This window comes from Corvus hawaiiensis, chromosome 20 (genome assembly GCF_020740725.1).
Source record: "Corvus hawaiiensis isolate bCorHaw1 chromosome 20, bCorHaw1.pri.cur, whole genome shotgun sequence".
Classification (NCBI taxonomy): domain Eukaryota; kingdom Metazoa; phylum Chordata; class Aves; order Passeriformes; family Corvidae; genus Corvus; species Corvus hawaiiensis.
The window spans coordinates 7,350,715-7,371,350 of record NC_063232.1 but is presented as its reverse complement, the minus strand read 5'-3'; the positions used below and the strand labels follow the sequence as shown (position 1 = coordinate 7,371,350).

At 41.4% G+C, this 20,636-nt stretch overlaps 1 protein-coding gene across 2 annotated transcripts in view; it reads left to right on the top strand.

Annotated features, from left to right (window-relative positions):
* Nucleotides 1-709: 709 nt before the first annotated feature.
* ZZEF1 (zinc finger ZZ-type and EF-hand domain containing 1) overlaps nt 710-20,636 on the top strand; it is a 57,441-nt gene continuing 37,514 nt past the window's right edge. For both annotated transcript variants that reach the window (XM_048324466.1, XM_048324465.1), the window contains exons 1-17: nt 710-1,073; nt 5,208-5,352; nt 6,381-6,575; nt 7,456-7,627; nt 9,031-9,230; nt 10,276-10,486; nt 11,984-12,100; nt 12,315-12,493; nt 13,520-13,618; nt 14,688-14,779; nt 15,753-15,901; nt 16,443-16,554; nt 17,665-17,880; nt 18,373-18,473; nt 18,805-18,974; nt 19,729-19,862; nt 20,160-20,230. In XM_048324466.1, the coding sequence (XP_048180423.1) occupies nt 738-1,073; nt 5,208-5,352; nt 6,381-6,575; nt 7,456-7,627; nt 9,031-9,230; nt 10,276-10,486; nt 11,984-12,100; nt 12,315-12,493; nt 13,520-13,618; nt 14,688-14,779; nt 15,753-15,901; nt 16,443-16,554; nt 17,665-17,880; nt 18,373-18,473; nt 18,805-18,974; nt 19,729-19,862; nt 20,160-20,230 (2,699 nt within the window). In that variant the 5' untranslated portion in view covers nt 710-737. The remainder of the gene's footprint in view (nt 1,074-5,207; nt 5,353-6,380; nt 6,576-7,455; nt 7,628-9,030; nt 9,231-10,275; nt 10,487-11,983; nt 12,101-12,314; nt 12,494-13,519; nt 13,619-14,687; nt 14,780-15,752; nt 15,902-16,442; nt 16,555-17,664; nt 17,881-18,372; nt 18,474-18,804; nt 18,975-19,728; nt 19,863-20,159; nt 20,231-20,636) is intronic.

Sequence of the window (20,636 nt, the reverse complement as noted above, 5' to 3'; positions counted from 1 at the left end):
GGCAACCTGGGCCAGGGCCTCAGTACCCTGACAGGGAAAAGTTTCTTCTTAATGATGTCATTCCTAAAGACCTTCTCAGAATCACAGAATCGTTAGGGTTGTTGGTGCCCTCTGGAAATCACCCGGTCGAAACCCCTGCCAAGGCACCGTCACCTGGAGCAGGTGACACAGGAAGGTCCGAGTGGGTTTGGAATCTCTCCAAAGAGGGAGACTCCCATGCCCTCCCTGGGCAAGTCGGTCCCAGTGCTCTGCCACACTCACGTAAAGAAGTTTTTCTCGAGTTGAGGTGAAATGTGTTCACGGCCGTTACTCTTTATCCGGTCACTGCGCACCACTGAAGAGAGTTTGGCACCGCCCTCTTGGCACCCCTTGGAAATATTTCTATGAATTAATGAAACCCCCTCTACGTCTTCTCCACGCAGCCAGGCCCATGTCCCGCAGTCTGTCCTCGCTGAGGAGCCGCCCCCGCCGGTTCCTCCGCAGCCGCTCCCTCGCTCCCCGTCGGGCCCACGGCGGCTGGCGGGGCGGCGCTTTGCGGCACCGGGGCGGCGCTTTGCGGCGGTGTGGCGCTTTGCGGCGGTGTGGCGCGGGTGCCGCTTTACGGCGGTGTGGCGGCCCCGCGCTGACAGGTGCGGCGGGCGGGAAGTTGCTGACTAAGGCGGGCCGGGCCGGGCGGGGACCGGCGGGAGCGGCGGCACCGGCACCGGCACCGGCTGCGAGGGGCTCCCGAGCGGCTCATGGGGACGGCGGTGAGCCACAGCAGCGAGGAGGAGGAGGAGGGTGCCGAAGAGGGCATGGAGGGGGCGGCCGGCGCGCCCCAACCCGGCGCGGCCGTGCCGGCGCTGCCGCCGGCCGAGGTGCTGCTGGAGCAGGCCCGGCTGCGGGAGGCCACGGCGCGGCTGCGGGAGGCGGCCCTGCCCGAGCCGCTCGTGTCGCGGCACCACAGCGCGCTGGTGCGATGGCTGGAGGAGCGGCTGAGCCGCGGCGACGAGGCCGTGAGCCTGGAGCAGTTCTGCGAGGTGCTGGAGAGCGTGTCCCGGCTGGCGGCCGGGTCCCGCGGGGAGAGCGAGGAGGTGAGAGCCGGCAGGAAGCGCCGTCCGCAGGGAGCGTGGAATGGCTTGGGCAGGGAGGGACCTTGAAGACCATCTCCTTCCACCCCCTCTCTCGGGCAGGGACACCTTCCAGTAGACCGGGTTGCTCAGAGCGCCGTCTAGCCTAGCCGTGGACACTTCCAGGGATGGGGCTCCCCTACAGGGATCCGCCTGTCCGGGCCGGGAGGGTGGTCGGGATCGGGGGAAGGGAGGCGGGGGAAGCGCCGGGGAGCTGCTGGGGGTTGGTCTCCCCGAACCCTCGGTGTGGGCGGTGGCACCGGCTCCGTGGCCATCCACACGACCCTGGAGACCCCGTCCTGGTACCTGGGGAGAGGCCAGGCCAGAGGGTTCTGCACAAGGTTGGAAAAGCGGCTGCTGCAGTTGATATGCAGCCTGTCAGCTACTAGATATCCCTTTAAAACTTATGTGACTTATCAGTGATCATGCTCAGCAGCCACTTATGAATAAAATTGGTATTTACAGCAATATTTCTGCTGTTGCTACTGCTGAAGCAGCTGAGAGCACAGGTGTGGTGAGAACACAGGTAGGAAATTCTGCCTGAGTAATTCCTCTTGATACTTACTAGCATTATCAGCAAGTCAAAGTTTACCACGCTTAATTTTACTGGAGCTTTTTAAAACCAGCAGTGAAATTGTCAAGTATCTCTTTTATTGTAAAGTAGAACTTTTGGGAAACTTGCAAGAAAGTAGTATAACAGAGATCCCCTTCCACAGCAGAAGGTGTTAAGGGCAGCTTTTAAGGATAGAAGAGAGTAGTTTCCTCTCCGCTGGGATTTCCAGTTTTCCCCTTCTGTGGGAAAGGATATGGAGAGTTTAATATCTAGAACACTTAAGCTTTAGCTTTGCTCTGTAGCAGTCCAAAATGCAGCAGAATACCCTGCTGGGAATTCCACACTCACTTGAGAAAGTGGCTGTGTCTGAATTCCTTAGTGCAAGCAGTTCCTGAGGCTCAGCAGTCACTTCCTGCTGTCTTTGTTTTGCTCCCGAGTAGCAGAATAACTGTGTAAACTGTTAAATCACTCACACGCGCCTCAAATCAGTGCTGACAGGTGAACAAGGCTCCTGGAAACTGGGAGGAGATTCATTTTCCTGTACAGGTAGGTGTGTTTCTACCAGACTGGTTTAAGCAGCTTGGTAAACTACTGCCTCCACTTCCAGTCCTTTTCAAGAAGAGCCAGTAACAAACACATCTTCATTTGTAACAACAGCAAGGATGAAATTAGTCTGTTGGGGTTCTTTCTGTTGGCACAAACAGCTGAGCTTTGCGGGCTGCAGAAATATTTTGAGGGTTGTCTGTATGTCACGTCCTCCTCTGCATGAAGAATCTATTTGTTTTGGTTTCATTTCCTGCTCTAGGGAGTGGGGAAAATGCTTGTCACAGGATTTACCATGGCGCGGATATGTGGTCACATCTGGTCTGTCCAGCAAAGTCGAGATGTTGAGAGTTCTGTGGAAAACCTTGGTGTCAAAGTTTCTGTAGCTGGCACTAACCCATGAGCTGTGGTATTTGAGCTTTCCTGGGTGTGTTTTACACTGATGAGAAGTCAATTTGGGGCTGGCAGGTCAATAGGTTTCACTTTTTAATGTTTATAGAATCCTGTCTGGAGCAGCCCAGGATTTGATCTGCCCTTTCAGTTTCTCTGTTCTCAGTGCAGGGCATTGAGCACAGGCTTCAAATGCTTTATGAGCAATGTTTAAACGCAAAATCTGTTCTCTAGAGAAACTGAACCTTTGAATCCTTCTGGGTACTGCTTCAGCAGTTGTCATGTCATGTATCCAGCTTTGGCTGGCAACATTAATGCTGCTGAGAGTAGAGGGTGAGATACAAAGTTCTCCCAAGTCACCTTTCAGATACTTTGTTGTGCCATCCAGCTCCTGAGCTGTGAGATGAGGGGCTGATTTTTCCATGTGCCGTATTTCCAAGCAATCCTCTCACCCATCATTTCCTAAGAAAGATGTTTCTTACATGCTTCTTCATGTTCAGGGTTGAACTGTGTGGAGTTACTGCTTTTATTTAGGAGTAGGATGAGCTGCTGAATTTGTATCATGTCCCAGTCCTGCACACAAACTCAAAAATTCTTTGAGTACAGGTTGATGCTCCAGTTTTTTCCCCCCACTTTATTTTTTTCCCCCATTACACAGGACAGCAGTGCAAATTATGTATGTTTTTTGTCAAATACAGAGTTTAAGTTATACTGAACAGTCAAAAAATAATTTTAGAGTTCTAGGTTTGGTGCAATCTCCTGAGATCATAGGAAGAGCTTAAAAATAAAATAACAAAATACTGCATTAAGATGTGAAGAAAAGCATATATGTAGTAATCCCTTCTTACCTGAGAGTATAAAAAATTGGTTTAAAGTAAGTGTCAGCAGATCCAGCCTTGTTGCCTTGTGTTTTATTGTCACCAGTAACATCACAGAACTTGCTCAATTTGTAGTTTAGTAATTGTGCAGTTCGACTTCAAATCTGAAGAAAAACGGTGAGAATGGTGTGGTGTGAAACTGTACATTGAATTGTTTTGGCAACTGAGTTATGTCTGTGAGAATTAATTCCCTCTGGCTTGTTGTCCTCACGCAGAGGTGGTGGCTTTTTGTTTCGGGATCAGCCCAGTGTCCGGGCTGGACTGGCTGTGGTGCCTGCTGGATGTTCAGCACCAGTTTTGCCACTCAAAATAACTTTTTAAGGGTGATCATTATTAGCTTGGGTTTAGCTGTGTGTATAAGATGTCTTTATAAAGCTTCCAAGCTGAAATTCAGCTCTGTGCCACAGAAGTGCCATGAGAGCTTTAGTCAGCTAAAACGCTGTGTTTCGATTCTGTTGTCTTCTGAGGACTTTACTCTCATTTTACTGGTGTAATTATGTCATGGTTAATTGGCAGGTTATTTTGAGCTGATCATTTCGGGTTACTGCTCTTTAGGATAGCACTGTTAATGGTACATCAAGTTTGATAATCAGGTAACAAACCAAGAAATTGAAGCAGGAGCTTCCTCCTGAGCAGCAGAGATCCCTTGACTCACACACTTGTGAGATCATCTGTTGTTAGAGACCAAATTTACTTGGCTTGTGTGGCTGAACTTGAAATACAAAGTTCAGGGCTGTGAGACTCAAGTCCTGCTTGTAAGGAAATATCTTTTGTAAGTGCATTCCTAATTTATATGAAAAAGGTGGATGCTCCTGAAATACTGGAACAAGTTCCACTTTTTTAGCAATTAAACAGAAGTTTGTTTCAAAATTAAATCTGATTGTGAAAATATAGCCAGATTTTTAATAGTAGTGTGTCACTGGATCATGAGTTCTCTGCATTGGCTAGTTAAAGCAAGTGACATTTATGAGCTTAGTTCTGTTTTATAGGCTCAGCTGAATAAAAATACCTTGTACTTTTGTTAGTTCGAAGTTTGAAATGCTATGTGAGTTGCTTTTTGTACATGCTCAACATAACTTTTTATATTAAAAATTTTATTAAGGTCAAAGTTAATAAAACTGCCAGTGGTTCTCTTCAATAAAAAAAATTCTAACTCTCTCCACTGTTTTCACAGATACTTAGACAAACTATATTAAACTGGTATTTTGTGTAGGAGAACAGTTTATGGAAGGAAAATCCAATTGAAAAAATATTACTGTTCTTAGGACTATTTCTTAAATAAAGAAAATATGTAAACCCTGAAGGAATTTGAGTGGATGCAGTGAGAGAGGGATGCAGCAGTGATGAGTAATCGAAGGTGTGGCTTCTGGAACCAAACCACCCTTAAACTGAGGAGCTTTTTGGTGTTTTGTGAGCACCTTCCTCACAGTCCCAGCTGTCTGTGGATGGATCCTGCTGATTCACTGGCGTATATGATGGGCTGTCTCCACCTAAGCATGACTCCAGTTGACTTTTATAGGAAGGCAGTGCAAATACCTTCAAACTTGCTAAACACTGCAGATTTCCAGCCAGGCTGCTTCCTGTTACCGTGAATTCAGTACTTTGGAAAGTGGAGTCTTTTGATTTTGTTTCAATAGTGTTACAATGTTTATTGCTCTGGTTTCTGTGAAATACCTTGAATTTCTGCTTTAAGGAAATATGCTGAAATAAATTTCCTTTTTTGTTGCCCTTCAGGCCTTTGCACAATTTGATGCTGAAGGAGATGGCACTGTAGATGTGGAGAATATGCTGGAGGCTCTCAAGAATTCTAGTGGAGCAAATCTTCAGGGGGAGCTGAGCCATGTAATCAGGCAACTGCAAGCTTGTTCACTGGTGCCAGGTATGAGGGCAGAGTGGTGGAGGAAAGGGTTTCCCAAGCCCTGCCCTATAGAAGAGGTGCTGCTTCAATAAATTGCTTTAATAGCATTGCTTATCCTAATCTTATCAAAACCATCCTCCAGAAGGTTCTTGGTTCTCTAGTGTCAAGCAAGTGGAATTGCTGTAAATTAAAAATTTCCCAGCATTACATGCAGAACTTCATTCACAAATGGCCTCTGTTTCCTTCTCTGTGTCACTGGGGAAATGTCTTATCCCCGTTTGGTTTATTTCACAGACAGAAAAGTGTTCTTTGCAGAATTTTGGTGAGTACCCAGCTAATGCACTTGGTAACTGGAGGAATAAATCCTCCATGGAGTCTGTTCCAGGGCATGAGTCACATATTTTAGTATTATTATTATTACACTGTTATTCAGCGTTTGAAATCCTGATAAAACATAATTCAGGTTTTATGGTTTATAGTTCAGAAAGTGTCAGTTTGCAGAATTTGATTTCTGGGATAAGTATCAGTTACTGGCTTTCCTTTCAAGCTTTTGATGATAAGTGGCTAAAGGGGATTTGCCTTAAAGGATCAGACAAGAAACACTAGAATTGGCTACAGATAAGTCAGAGGAGAGGACTTAGAGAGTACTGTTCTATGCATGTAAATGCTCTGGGATTCAGAGTACCACTGTTCAGGAAGCTGACATTTCTCACCACGTTGATGGAGAGCATTAGGCACCTCTTTGGGAATAATCCACAGTGCCAAAGGGAGAGGCTCAGTGTAGCTCAGGGTGAGTGATGCAAATACCTGAGCTTGTTAACCAAGTAGCATCTGCTTCCCTTAGGTTTTGAAGGTAAGGGTTTGGGGCAGCAAAGTAAACATAAGATTTTTGGTAATTGTTTTCAACTCCTTCAGGCATGTCAAGTCACTGGCAACAATATTTGTCTGCACTTTTCCCTGCTGTAGAGGTTGCAGACTTGAGCTACTCTCTCTAATAGTTTTATATCCTTCTTGCATTGTGGTCCCAAGGAAATAATGTCTCTTTCTAGGGTTTATTGATATATTTTCTGAATCGAAGGAGCGCCTGGGCCTTCATGCCTCAATGATCCTGAGATTCTTGCACCGGAACCGCATTTCCAGTACTGCCATCCCTTACCCAGTGCTGGAATACTTCAACAACATCTGCACCATGCGCTCGTCTGTGCTGAAGGATTCTTTGGATCGACTTCTCCTGAAAGAGAGAGGTAGGCAATGTCTTCCCTTTTTTTTCAGGAGGGTAGTGTAACCATGGCTTTGAAAAAGAGATTAGAGATAAAAAGCTTTCTTTGCTATGTTACCTCCAACAGGCCTGATGTTTTATAAAGTTGATCTGCATGCTTCTATGGATTTTTGTTGGTTTTTGAAACACATAAATTAATTTCTGAACTACCCAGCAATCTGAGTAACACTCTGGAATGTTCTTATCTTTCTCCTGGCCTGTTTCACAATCGATGGTTACTCATTTGTGGTATTCTTTATTCAGTCTCTACTAGTTGCTGGAAACTTAGTTTCCATGTGAAGGGGAATGTTTTCTGAAGTTGACTGTTCAGTATTAAAAGATACTTTATCATTTTGGACTGGAGGTGGTGAATCTCTTACTGTATCTCTGATGGGACTGGCCTGGTCCCTGCAGCAAGGGCTCCTTTTCTTCACAGCTTGACTAGGTATTTTCGGATTTCTGTACTTCTATTGAAATAGATCAAGTTACTTGGGAAAGAGACTGCTTTGTCCCTTCCCTAGAGTACATGAATTGAAGTTTTCTCCATCATAATTTACTTTTCCCTTTCATTTGTTTGTATTTGGGTATAAAAATAATAAAGCACTGGTGAGGCAAGTAATGAAAGGGATAGATAAAGGCTATTGAACTTGAGGGAATGGAGGTGTTTTTATACTGAGAGTGATAGGTGGAGATTATTGCAATTTCATCTGAAATGAAACTTTGCTATCTCCTGGTTTCTGTCAGAAACAGTCCTTCAGGGGCTGTGTTCTGTGCCAACAAGTTAATTTGTGTGAGATAGTTCTTACAAAGGTATAACAATTCTCAAAACAGGCCAAAGAAGAATGTTCTGAGTGATTTCTTTGCAGAATACCCCAGTGATCTGAATGGTAATCAGGAGTCAGACAAGCTGAAATCTGTCACAAAGTGCTACACACACATCGAAACCTCCTCCAATTCCGCCGATATCGACAAGATGACAAATGGAGAAACTTCCTCCTTCTGGCAGTCAGATGGGAGTGCTCGATCCCACTGGATACGGTGAGCTTAGGGTTGGGGCTGTGAGTCCTGAGATTGACAGCCAGTGGGGTGTTGTGGTGGATTGATCCTGGCTGGATGCCAGGTGTCCCCAAGGCTGCTCCATGACTCCCCTCCTCAGCCGGGCAGGGGAGAGAAAATGTGATGAAAGGCTCTTGGGTCAAGGGCAGGGAGAGCTCTCTCAGCAACTCCATCACAGGCAAAACAGACTCGACTTGGGGAATTTAGTTCAATTTAGTAAAACAGAGTGGAGTAAGGAGAAACAAAACCAAATCTTCCCCTTTCCCCCCCACTTTCTTCCCAGGCTTAGAGAAAAACGGAAGAGAAGTTATCTCCTCCCCTCCAGAGGCGCAGGGGGATGGGGAATGTGGGCTGCAGTCCCTTCATCACATGCCAGCTCTGCCACTCCTTCCTCCTCAGGGGCAGGACTGCTCACACCCTTCCCCTGCAGCAGCGTGGGGTCCCTTCCATGGGAGACATTCCCCCTCAAACTGCTCCAATGTGGGTCCTTCCCATGGCATGCAGTTACAGAATCAGAATATTCTGAGTTGGAAGGATCATCAAGTCCAGACCTTAAGTGAATGGCCCCTGTGGGGATCAGTCCCTCAGGAAGAGGCTGCTCCAGCATAGGTCCTCCATGGGATCACAAATCCTGCCAGCAGACCTCCTCCAGTGCAGGCTGCTCTCCCCACTGGTCCAGCCTCCAGCAACTTCTCACACCCTGTAGCCCCCCACTGCTAAAACCTTGTCACACAAACCCAATACAGGTGTAATTGAAAACAACTGGAATTAATGAGTGACGTATGAATACAGGTAAAAGCAGAAGTCACTAATGGCTGCATAAAATATAAAAGCCTGACCACCAAATAAAAGGTCACCTGTGAAGTGCCTTTATCTGCTGTGGTGACACACAGCCTTGTGATGTGGAGAAACTTTCCAAGCTGTAATAGAGATGCAGTGGTTGGTACTTGAATAGAAACACTTTGCCTCTGTCCAGGAAGTTCCATGAAACAGAAATGCTCAATGAAACAGAAATGTTTAGCGTCTAAGAATGTGTGCTTCAAAAAAAAAAAAAAATCTCATTTTGGTCATTATTGATGCTGCATTTTTATTCCTGTGGAACGAATTCTCAGTTGAAAATATAAATAGAAAATTCTACAGTCTCTCAGAGGCAACTGTTTTCTAAATCAAAATTTTTTAACTTGTTCACCATGGTATGGGGTTAAGAACACCTGTGAAGCATTAGGTAAATTTCAGAGGATGTATTTGTGTTTGTAGAGGTGTGGAAAATGAGTGAACAATAATATAATACCTATTATATATACATACATATAATATATAATAAAAGCACAGTGCTTGACTTACCTTCTCTTCGCAAGAACTGTTTTATCCTCTTTGCTTTGCAGTTTAAAGATGAAACCAGATGTGGTTTTGAGACACCTGTCCATTGCAGTGGCAGCTAATGACCAGAGTTACATGCCACAGCAAGTCACAGTGGCAGTGGGAAGGAATGCCAGCAGTCTCCAGGAGGTCCGAGATGTTCACATTCCAAGCAATATCACTGGCTACGTAACACTGTTGGAAAACGCTAACATTAGTCAGATGTGTGAGTCAATAAAGATACCATTGGGATACTGGTTTGGTGCTTTTTGGAAGGTGAAAGCTTGGGTAGATGATGGAGAGATGTGCTGCAGTGTCAGTCACCAGGGGTGACATTTTGGACCTTGTCCTTGGGTCAGAGAAATTGTTTTGATTCTAGTTTAATTTCTAGCCTGTAAGAGAGTCTTCCGAGCCTTTCTCGTGGCCTCTGTAATGTGGGCTAAGGGTTGAAGAGAAAAATAACTAAAGACACAGTTTTAGCCTCTCAGTGTGAAGACATGGGGCAGTTTTAAAATATCCTTACTTGCGGAGTGAAAGCATATGTTGGCTGATAGTATCTAGCAAAAAAATCTGCTTTTTTGGTGCTGGAACTCTGAAGTTCATCCAATGTAAGGCAGGTTTTACGCTTTTAAATAGTGTTATTTTTGAGTCTGGTAGCTCTGTGGGTGCTATACTGGAATCAATCAAGAAAAGCTGCTCCTTCCTAAGATGGTTTCTGCAGCTTCAGGAATTTTGTCCCTTCAGTTCCAAAAGATGCTTTTCTCTGAGGGGAGGTTTCAGTGCCACAGAAGTGGGCAGGAAGGATGTTGTTCCTCAAAAGTAGTCAGGATAATACCATCTGTGCAAAATGGTCAAGAATTTGTGTGAAAATTTTTATGTAACTTTAAACTTTGCTTTTAGGCTTTGCTCCTTTTCCCTATTACGTCCACAGCCACTTGCTTCCAAGGCATTTCCTATGTATGTAGGTAGGAAGGTACTGGTCAAACAATCTACAATGTATTTTCCACTTTGAGGATATTTTATTACAATTTTTCCTAGTTTCTAGCCATAGCATCTGTAATGGATCCACAGGCTATTTATGCAAAGGCTAAATTTTCCAGATCAGACGGTGCACAGCGTGTGTGGCTGTCTGTATCAGGCAGTGCTGTTCCATATCTGCTGTTACTTTTCTAAGAGGTCCTGCCCTAATTTAATGTTTGGAATATCTGGATTCTTCTAGCTCTAATCTAGCAGAAGAAATGGGAAGAAAATTCTATTTTGTGTTTTGACAGATGTACAGATAAACATCAAGCGTTGCCTTAGCGATGGATGTGACACCAGAATCCACGGGCTGCGGGCTGTGGGCTACCAGCGAGTGAAGAAGGTGGGAGTCTCCGTGTGCGACGCCTCGGCCATCTGGTACTGGTCCCTGCTGACCTCTCTGGTGACAGCTTCCATGGAAACAAACCCAGCATTCGTTCACACCATTTTACAAAATACTCAGTAAGTACCAAACTTACATGGGGGGTGATTTTATCTACTTCTTAATTTTTTAAAAAAGCACTTCTGGCTTTAGTAGGCAGTCTGCTGTCTGTAACTGGTTTCCACTCCTGCCGTTAAGGTGTTTAAACATCTTTTTCTATCTCATTGTTCAGATTTTTGATGTTTTTCTTCTATCCATTTGCATGTACTAGGACAACTGTAATTCTCCTGGCTGTTTCATCTAATCTAGTTGTTAAACCATGACTGAATGGACACTGGAAAATAGATTTTTCACCTATGCATTTGTAATGACTTTGAGCAGCCTAAAATTAATTAATTTTTCTTGTCCAGTATTAATAACCAATAAAATTAACATCTTCCCCTTAGGACTGAAGCTTAATTTAGCTTAATTTTTAGCAGAGTTCTGCTCATGTGATGCCTTGTCATGCATTTTATGGGGATATAGTTGAGTATATGCACCATCTCCGTGCAAATGTTTGCTTGTGGTGATTGACCATTTTCTGTGTAACGTTTCCTTGTTTGATTGCCAAGCACTTCTGCTCGATGACTTGAAGGATTGGAATCCTAATAAAACCTCTCCACACCCACATCAGCTTTTATAGAGCTCAGTTAGCACGATGTCACCACACTGAAGAGCAGGGCTGTCATTAGGTTGATGAATCCTGTAGGCTAAAGTCCACTAAGCCTTTCTTTTAATTTATGTCATCTGTGAAATCTCTTTAAAGTTTAGATAACGTCATGCGTGCTCACACCTGAGACAGGCCCATAGTTGCAGGCTTTGCTGAAACTGACGACCTTCAGTTTTGGTCAAGTTTAGATATTTTTTAGAAGTATAAAATGAACACTGAGTTAATAAAGCATTAAAGAATTATGAAGGAGAAATCCTGACTAAAATCATGCTTTCAGGAATTAGATTCAGTGTTTAGAATTATAAAGCAAAACCCCCAAACTTTAGTACTGGATGGGATAACTTTAGTATTGGATAGAATAACTTCGGTGAAACTGCTTAAGAATTCCTAATTTCAGGGGTTATCACATTGTCTTTGGAAATTCAGAAAAATTCTGATTAGAGCTAACAAGTGTCTCTCCTAGTTTCTCTAATTCTTCTGAGGGAATTTCAAATCAATTTTCCCTTTATTCATAGGCTCTTGCTCCATTCTAGACCAAATTAAAATGGAGCAGTGCTTGGACACTAAGCTATTTCTAATGCTGTCACAGATTTAATTCAAAACTCCTTGATACGTTTGTCTCATTAAATCTGTGACTGAGACTAGATTCAAGATTACCCAGCAGTCATTAAACTTTCCCTGCCTAGAATGCAATACTGTTGTTCCCTTTTGAAGAGATTCTCTGTGTAAATAGATTTTGTGCACTCAGAAGCAATTTGCAGAGACCTGCCCACACAAAGCATGAAGATTCAAACATCTAATTCACTTTAGGAAGCTGTTTTCTCCAATTCTGCCTGGCTTCCTGACATTATGTTTCGTTTTTTCCTAGGAAAGCACTGCAGCACATGCCACCTCTATCCCTAACACCAGGCTCCACAGATTTTTCAAGCTTCTTATCACCAAATGTTTTGGAAGAAGTAGATAGCTTCCTTATCAGAATAACAAGGTGAGCTTATGTGGTTGATGCAGTGGGAAGTGGTTTAGAAGAGTCTGTAAATCAAAGCTTTTACGTCTTTACCCACATGCTCTTTTTTAAGTATCTTGAAAAATACAAACACTTCAGGAAATAGGCACCTGAGAGATTCTGTGGCAGCTTGTCTTTACTGAAAAAAAAAATGTCCCAAATTTTCTTTTCACGCTGTTGTTGTTTTCCTTCACAGTTGTTGTACTACTCCAGAGGTGGAGCTGACACTCCTGGCCTTTGCCTTAGCCCGGGGGAGTGTTGCCAAAGTGCTGAGTTCCCTTTGTGCCATCACTGATCATCTGGACACTCCATACAAGGCTTCCTCTCTTATCTCTTCCATGGCAGCAGTCAGACAGAACCTGCTCTATAAATACGGTAATGGAACAATCCTGGATCCTTTACTGTACATGCTTAAGGAAATACACAGCTTTGAGTTGTTCCACTTGTTGGGATTTAGAATTATCCAAATCTAAATTAAAAACTGTCGCTGAAATCACAAGCTAGCAGCTGAACTGCCCAAAAAGCTGATGATTGATCAGCTTTCCATGATCAAAGAGTTAAACCAAGTGAGATCTTCTCAAGGGAAAAAACATGAACTTTGTAGATCATGGCGCCTGGATCAGGATGGTGATGATGGTGTTTGTGTTGCTTAAAAGGCAAATGACTGCAAATATTTTTATTCTTCCAGAAGGCATTTGTTTGTGTGAGTGATCCTCAGTGAGTGCTCTCTCTTGCAGGCATGTAGAAATTTAAGATGCATTTTAAATGTAATGTGAATAGCATCTCTTTATGGTTCTTTTTTTTTTTTTCACTGTTATAAGATGAGTTAAAATTAAGTTTTTGTAATCTGAGTATGTCATGAGTGTAGAGCTGTTCATGGTCTGGCACCAGGTGGTGATTTTGCTGTATTAGCTGTATTTTCTCAGTATCAACTTCTGAGATTCTCATTAGTCTCTCATGAAGAATTTTACCCTTTATTGCCTTTTAGTATGTTTTGTCAGTACTTCTTGTCTTGTGCCAAAGAGCACATGAATTACTTTATAATTATCAGTGTTTACTTTTGAAAGTTTTGAATATTAGTTCATTTTCCCCAGAGTAGCTAATGCCTTTTGTAAGACAAGTGGTATTTCATGGACTGGGAATTCCAAAGTGTGGCAACAGTTGAAGGAACGTGAATTGTCATGATTTTCATTGTCCTTCTGTCTGTATCTAGAACTCTAACTACTTTAGAAGAATGTATTTCTCATATTCCAGTTTCCCTCCCCTATTTTGGGTCTGACAGTGGTAAAAAATCTCATAGTATTGTAATTTTTTGCATTTTTTTCCCTGTATGAAGAAGTTTGGAAAATGTATTTTACCATTTTAAATGACTTTGATAAACCTGTGGATTTTTTTACTTAGGAAAGCCTTTACGACTCACTCTGCAAGCATGTGATGTAAAGGGAAAAGAGGATAAATCAGGGCCTGAAAACCTCCTTGCAGAGCCGTGGACTGGGGATGGTAAGAACCTGGACTTAAAATCCATAATATTAGAATCATAAAATCATTTAAGTTAGACAATTCCACCAAACATAGTGATTGTTAAAAATGCTGTGGTGCTGTTCCATATCTACTTATATATATTTGGTTCTTTATAGTTCTATGCTGTAGAAGATCTGTAATTAAAAAAAGGCAAACTAACAAACAAAACCAAGACATTATATAAATTCGATTTTGCAGCACTGTGGATTTCTCATAAACCAGTTTATTGTCAAAATAAGCTAACCAAACGAAAAGATTGGATTTTGGAGAGAATTATTGATATTCTACGTGGAAGTCAGCAATGAGAATATTCTACAAGAGCACACTTTGTGGGCTGAAGTCCAGAATCACTGTTAGTTTCCCAAATATTGTTGAGGAGAGGGTTTGTAGAAATCATTGAAATTCTCACTGCACATGCCTATTAATTCTCCCTTAAAGCCCCTCTTTGTTAATGCAATGCTGTTATGTACTGGATACTACCTAAACAAAGAGATTCGTGTTTCTTGACCTCTTTTTTAAGTGAAATGCCACCTAATCTTTTTTTTTTAAATGGTTTATTGTCTTGTGCAGTGCTACTGGTAAATGAAAACCATTGTGACAGAAAATCAGGCACATTCTAAATGCTTTTTTTACCCCTCTGTTTGTTCATGTGTATTATTTGAGTTCATTCTGTAGTTATTTTGTGACTTGTCTTCTGTTGTTTTGTGGGTCATAGTTTGGGGGGACTAGTCACTGAGTTCAGTGAATAGAGCCACAAACCAAAGTAATATTTGGGAATTACTAATAAACTTCAATGAGAAAATATTTTTGAAACTGCTGCAGATATTGCAGTGCCCAAAGAGACACTGCCTGGAGAGTTCTGTGTATATACTGGTAAAATACAATCTTAAGTTGTCCCTTTTATTTGGGAACATTTGCTAATGAGCATTTCACTGGAAAAGTGTTGTGGTTTTGTTTCCCCCCTTCAGCCCACAGTCCCAATATTCTCTTTCAAACATGTTGCACTAGCACTCATTCCAACCTCATTCTCTTCCCACTGCTGCTTTAGGTTTTCTTACTGAAACTGGGAAAACCAGAGCAAGTATCATTCTTTCTACTGGAACTGAATCTTCATTTCAAGTGACACAAATTAGAATAAAGGTATGTAGTTCCTGTGAGCTTTTGAAGTAGAAGACTTATTTTTTTCCCTAGTGGTGGAATTGAATTGGGATATTTTTTAAATTAACTGAAATTTAAATTCATTATGAAATACTGTTATTAGAATTTTTCTTCAGGGTAGGTCAGGGAACTTCAGAAAAAGGAGGCCCTTAATTGTTCCAGGGAGACACAAGCATGTAGTAAAGACATTTATTTTATATTTATTCTATCTATATCTTGCAATATATATCTCAAGCCAGAGACTCTGTGGTTTATGGTTTCTCTCTAAAGTGTGTGGATTTATATGCAAGATCTTTTATCTTGTGCTTAAAATAAATTTATGACTCTGTTTCAAGATACTAAGCATGTGAGTTCAGATTAAATGAAGCTATTTCAAATTCTATTTAGAGACACCAGTGTCATTTGAACATTTGTTGTGATTTTATCTGGTTTCAAAGGAAGGTCTTGTGATTAAATCTCATGGCCAAGACAAAACTTCAGGGAAGTTTCTGCAGCTGAATTGATTTATTTACTTAAGGCAAAGCAATAGTTTAATTCCCAGAGCAACAATGCATATATTTATGTCAAAGAGACTTAAACATGAATGAACTTCTGGCAAGTGAATTCTAACTGGAGCTGGAGAGGCAGGTGAGTCATTTTGCAGTGTAGTGATATTAATAAGGAGGCATGATTTTAGTTTTGTTAATTTTTTTAAATGTAAAAAGATGACAAAATTACAATGGGAATTAATATGTGGAATTCTAGTTAATGTCAGGGTGCTGGCAGGGTGATAAATACAGTAAATAATACCCGTGTACATGATCTCAGTTCAGTGGGTTACAGAAGTTTTCATAACATTTCTCTAAATGTGTTTCATTTTCCCGTGCAATTCCCGAGACCAGGATTGTCAGGATTCGGTTGCTTTCCATAAGTTCTTCTTTTTTCTGACTGCACTGCTGTGGATTTACCCCTTCAGGTCCGGAGAGGTGCCATTGGGGCACAGTGTGGGCTGGTGTTTGCTTACAATGGTGCCTCAGAAAAGTTCCATGCCGAGGAACACTTCAAAAGGTTTGAGAGCTACGACAAATGGAAGCTGAGGGAATTCAAACAATTTCTAAAAACCAGGTATAAATGGACTTTTTGTAATGCATACCTGGAAAATAAATGTTGTATTTGATATTTTTGCAGTGCTGCTGGAACTACTGAGAATTATTCCAAGTGACTTAAAAATGGTGCATCATTTAATTGTTATTTGTTTGATTTTAATGACCATCAGTTTGATGTGTTGGAGGAAATATGTATATAGTTGTTGTTTTCAGCTTCTTGATTTAAAGGCCTGTTATGAAAGTGATATAGCAAAACAAACCTTTTACTTGGAGTGCAGATCAATGAGAAATTTTAAAATTAAGTTTTATTAAATCAGTTTTCAGAACTGTTGCTTAGGAGTAAGGAGAGGTTAAGGGGCCATGACTAAAAAGATTTTCTTGATTTTTTTTTTTTTTTTTTACTTTGCATGTGGTAGAGTTTTGGGTATGTGAAACTTTTCTCTCTTCTCATCTTTATAGCCATAACATGCTAAATTTAAGTATTTTGGTAGGATATCAACAGCTTTACAATGTCTCTAAACGTTTTCTTTACAAAGTGTCTTACATTCTTTTATACACAGAAGCAATTGCTCATGTGATGATTTGGGAGATGATGATCCTATTGGCTGGTTTGAAGTAGAAGAAGAATGGGATGAAGTTGATGTCAAAATGCAGCAATGCAGAGTTTCCCAAGTAAGAACCCACAAAAACCCCTTGGCCCAGTCAAAATGAGCAGGGGCTCTTCTCTGTGCCAACTGAAGTAAACCTAATTCTATTTTGCGAGGGAGAACTCTGCTGGACAGAAAAAAAAAATTAATAGGCTTCTACTTAAATGAACGATTAAATTTTTGTCCTCTGAATTTTATTCTTTTTCTCTGTATGCACATATATCTATATATCTATATATCTATATATCTGAAGTTAAGTGGTGCTTCATGATCAATTTAATGCAAAGTTATGTGATAATGTGCAGACTACTGGTTTTAATATGATTGTTGCTTTATTTTAGTATCTAGACCATTTAACTACTGTGTAGTCATAGCATTTATTCTTTCAGAGCCGGGTTCTTCAATCCATGTTTTAGTGGGCAAACAATTACTAAGAGTTTCCATCAGTTAGGCTGCTGTCCCTGGGGAATGGAGACTCTTCCGTTTCAAGAATGGCAGAAGATGGCTTTGATTCGTAGTGCTTAGGGCCTTTGTAGGGAATGTTGCATTTCAGATCCTTGTTCTGGAATCAGCTGTTGTAGTTCCCCAGTCCATTTGCACTGTGGGAATTAAGAGAATTGGTGGCATTGTTGTATCAACTGGGATTTTTTCTAACTCTGTTGCTGCTTGCTAAGCCACTGCTGCTGCGGAGTAACTGAGTACGTGTGGATGGCAGGACTTGCTGTTCCTTCAGTTTTGTGTTCTGCACCTCACTGAGAGCAGACTATGTTTTAAATATTACATATTGATCCTCTGCTTGCTTTTAAATGCAGCTAATAATTCTGTAACCTGCAAGAGTACTGTGACTGTGGAAGTGAGGAACAGTGTGTGCAGAATGAATGCACTGATAATGAACTAACGAACTTTGCAGGCGCCTGTAGAGGTCATAGAACTGTCCCTGTGACTTTTTGGAAGTAGGGAGAGATCAAACTTAGCCTCAGTATTTTAAACCTCTGGAGGTGATAGACGAGGGACTAAGGCTTCCCCCCTCAACCCCGGCTGCGGTCTCCTCACCTACATCCACTCATGCCTTTTAAAAGGCCAATTTGTACCAGCTTTTAAACCCAAATCTTGTGCTGTTTTTATATCCTTCTAGTACTTGATGATAAAGTTCTTGTGCACAAGACAAGACTCAGCAGAACGGCTCGGGGTCCAAGGGCTGAGTGTTCTGGGCTATCTGCGGCCCCTGCGAGACGAGCCCTGCAGGACCATGAGCTGCCTGCAGTGCAGGAAAACTGAGGATGACACAGTTTGTGGCACAACTCTGCTCCTGAAGACACTTCATTTCATCCAGCAGCTGGCACAGGACCTGGTATTTTTACTTCTTAGGGTTTTTTAAGCCTCTGTTCTCCAGCCTAAGAAGAATAAGTCTGTGCAAACAGCAGTTGTGAGTGGGCAAAGAACAGCTGGGGTGCTTTTAACAAAGTTAGAAACCATGTTGTGGAGAAAAAAAAAAAATTTCTGAAAAATAGAATTCTGTGTATGTTTGCTGACAGTTTATTACTTTCAATCAAATTAGATGGAGAGGTAGAGGTTATGAAGTCTTCTGGTGGTGGAGAAAAGGGATGGGATCCTAGAAATCTGGAAAGAGGGGAGAGCTCTGTGGAGGAGAAGGTTTCAGCATGAACTGTCACATTTAGACACCAGAATATCCATGAAAGAAACTGGAATTCATGTTAGCTGCAAATTTATGGGAAAGCTGCCTGTGCTTTCCTTTAAGCCCAGTGCTCAGGGATTTATGTTTTATAAATGTGTTCTGTATAGAGTTAATTTTCCAATCCTGCATTTTCTTTGTCTTTTTAAGGTTCAGCAGAAGGAGAGTGGATTAAAATACAAGTCATTTTTAGATTTCACAGGCCTTGATTTGCAGCTGTTCTGGAATTTTTACAATAAACTGCACCAAAAGTAAGTTACTTCTTTCGTGTCTGCTGAGGCACTAATCAGTGTGTATAAATAAAATATGCTTTGTTTAGTTACAGCAGTTTGTTCTTCCTAAACTACATCATTTACATAAATAACATTTCCCTACTGCTGCCATATGGACTTTTAACTATAAAGTTATGTAGAAGCTCGAGCTGTAGATTAATTTAGCTGGTAGCTACACTTCCTTTGGCTATGTCTCTCCACTCAGTGGTTTTTATCTATCTGAAATGGTGACTTTCATAGCAATATTTATTTGGTGCAAAAGAGCTGCTTTTCTAGTTTTTGCTTCTGTTTGTTATATATCTTGTTACAGCCCAAGGGAAGAATGTATCTTTGCTCAAACACTGCTGTTGCAGCTTCTCCAGAGCTGCTTCTCTGTACTTACTGGAGATAATAAAACTGCTAAACCTCAAGAAACTCCTCAGAGCAAAACAGCTGGTCACACAGAAGCTGCAGAAGAGCTTTATAGACATTTGTGTGAAGGTAATTTTTAGTCAATGTATATTGACTGTTTTGTCTGTTAAAGTTTGGGAAAAGATATTCATTCCTAGAGGCCAAGTCAGCTCCTGTTCCTTTATTTCTCCTTCAGGTCAGTGTGTGCTAATTAGTCCATCACTAGAAACTTTCCTTGGCTCAAAGGAAGGTTTTATAGACTTTCTGGCAATGTGGTCTGGAAACAGCTGCAGTAGAAAACTTTTGAACGTGTCACCTGCTTGTACCATCAGGGAATGTGACCCTTTGACTATAACATTACTGGGGTTAATTTAGTTCTGACACTGCATATCAGTATAAATGAGCTCATGAGTAGACTGTGACGTTTACAGGAACACAGGGAAGATTCTGGAGCCAGTGAAGGGAATGGGAATTACACATTAGATTTCTTTGGAAGTAGGGTGGCACTCTCTGTTCGAGTGTAATTTGAAGAGTCTCCTGCAAAGTGAGCTAGAGGGAAAACACTTTATATAGAATCTGTCACATCTTGAAAATTTTATTAGCTTTGTTGGGTGTCAAGTTATAATCTTGCTAGAATTCATTTACTTGGTGAATAAATATATTCTTTCTTAATATAAATCTTTCTTGCTATAAGTTAAAAAGTTTCCCCTCATTTTCTGTGTGTATAATGGGATTGCAAGGGCTTGAAGTTGTGCAGACTAACATTTAATTCAGTTATGCCTTTAACATATTAGATGGGGTATTAATTAGAACTTGTAATTTTGTTTCCTTTTTGTATGAGCAGTAGTGGATATGGGGGACAGTAACTTCATGCCAATGAAAATGCTGAAAGAGGAAGTTAAGAACACCTTACTCAGTGGAGCAGCAGTTTTTTTCCCAGATAGACAGACCAGGCGACACCAGCTCTTCACCATGATGGTAAACATTAAATGAGAAATTGTTTGTTTAGTACCTGCTTTCTTTATGCAGAAAAGAGGACAAATCTGAGTTGTTATTCTCAAATAATATATACTTTGTCCCATTCAAGTAAAAACCCTTTTTTTTCTTTGCTTCTTTTTACCCTTCCCCTTTTCTCTCTGCAGCTTATCCAAAGAAAGAGGAACTAACCCTGCCTTTCTTACCAAAACTGAATAATAGAACACAGAAATTAGAATTCTTTGTCACAGAGGAGGAAAACAGAATGTATCATAAAACTAAATCTTTTTCCTTTTCTAGAAAAACATCACAGAGCAAGAACATAAGCAATCTGTACATCTTGCCTTCAGATCCTTGTGTACCCACTTCAGGTAAGGAGTCCTGAAACTGAAAATGTTTGTCTGATACCCCACATTTGTTAATAAGCATGTATTTAATCATTTTTAGAAATGTTATTCCCCTAAACAATAATTCTCTGAACTAATCAACTAATGTTGTTTAGAAAGGACATACTGCTACTCAATATTTTTATTAACTGAATAGCTCTATAAAGCACTGGCCAAGGTTGGTGCTGAAATCACAGTGTATTGCTCTTAGGCTTCTCCTAGGCTGTCTTCCAATTTTTTAAGTGATTGTTTGCCAATGCTGATGGTTGGTACTGATTTAATTAGTCTGGAGTCATCAGAACACAAACTTTTGATTTTCATAGTAATTATACAGTAGGATCTCTACAGATTTGACACAAAAAATACTAAATTTCTGGTTGGGAACTGTTTG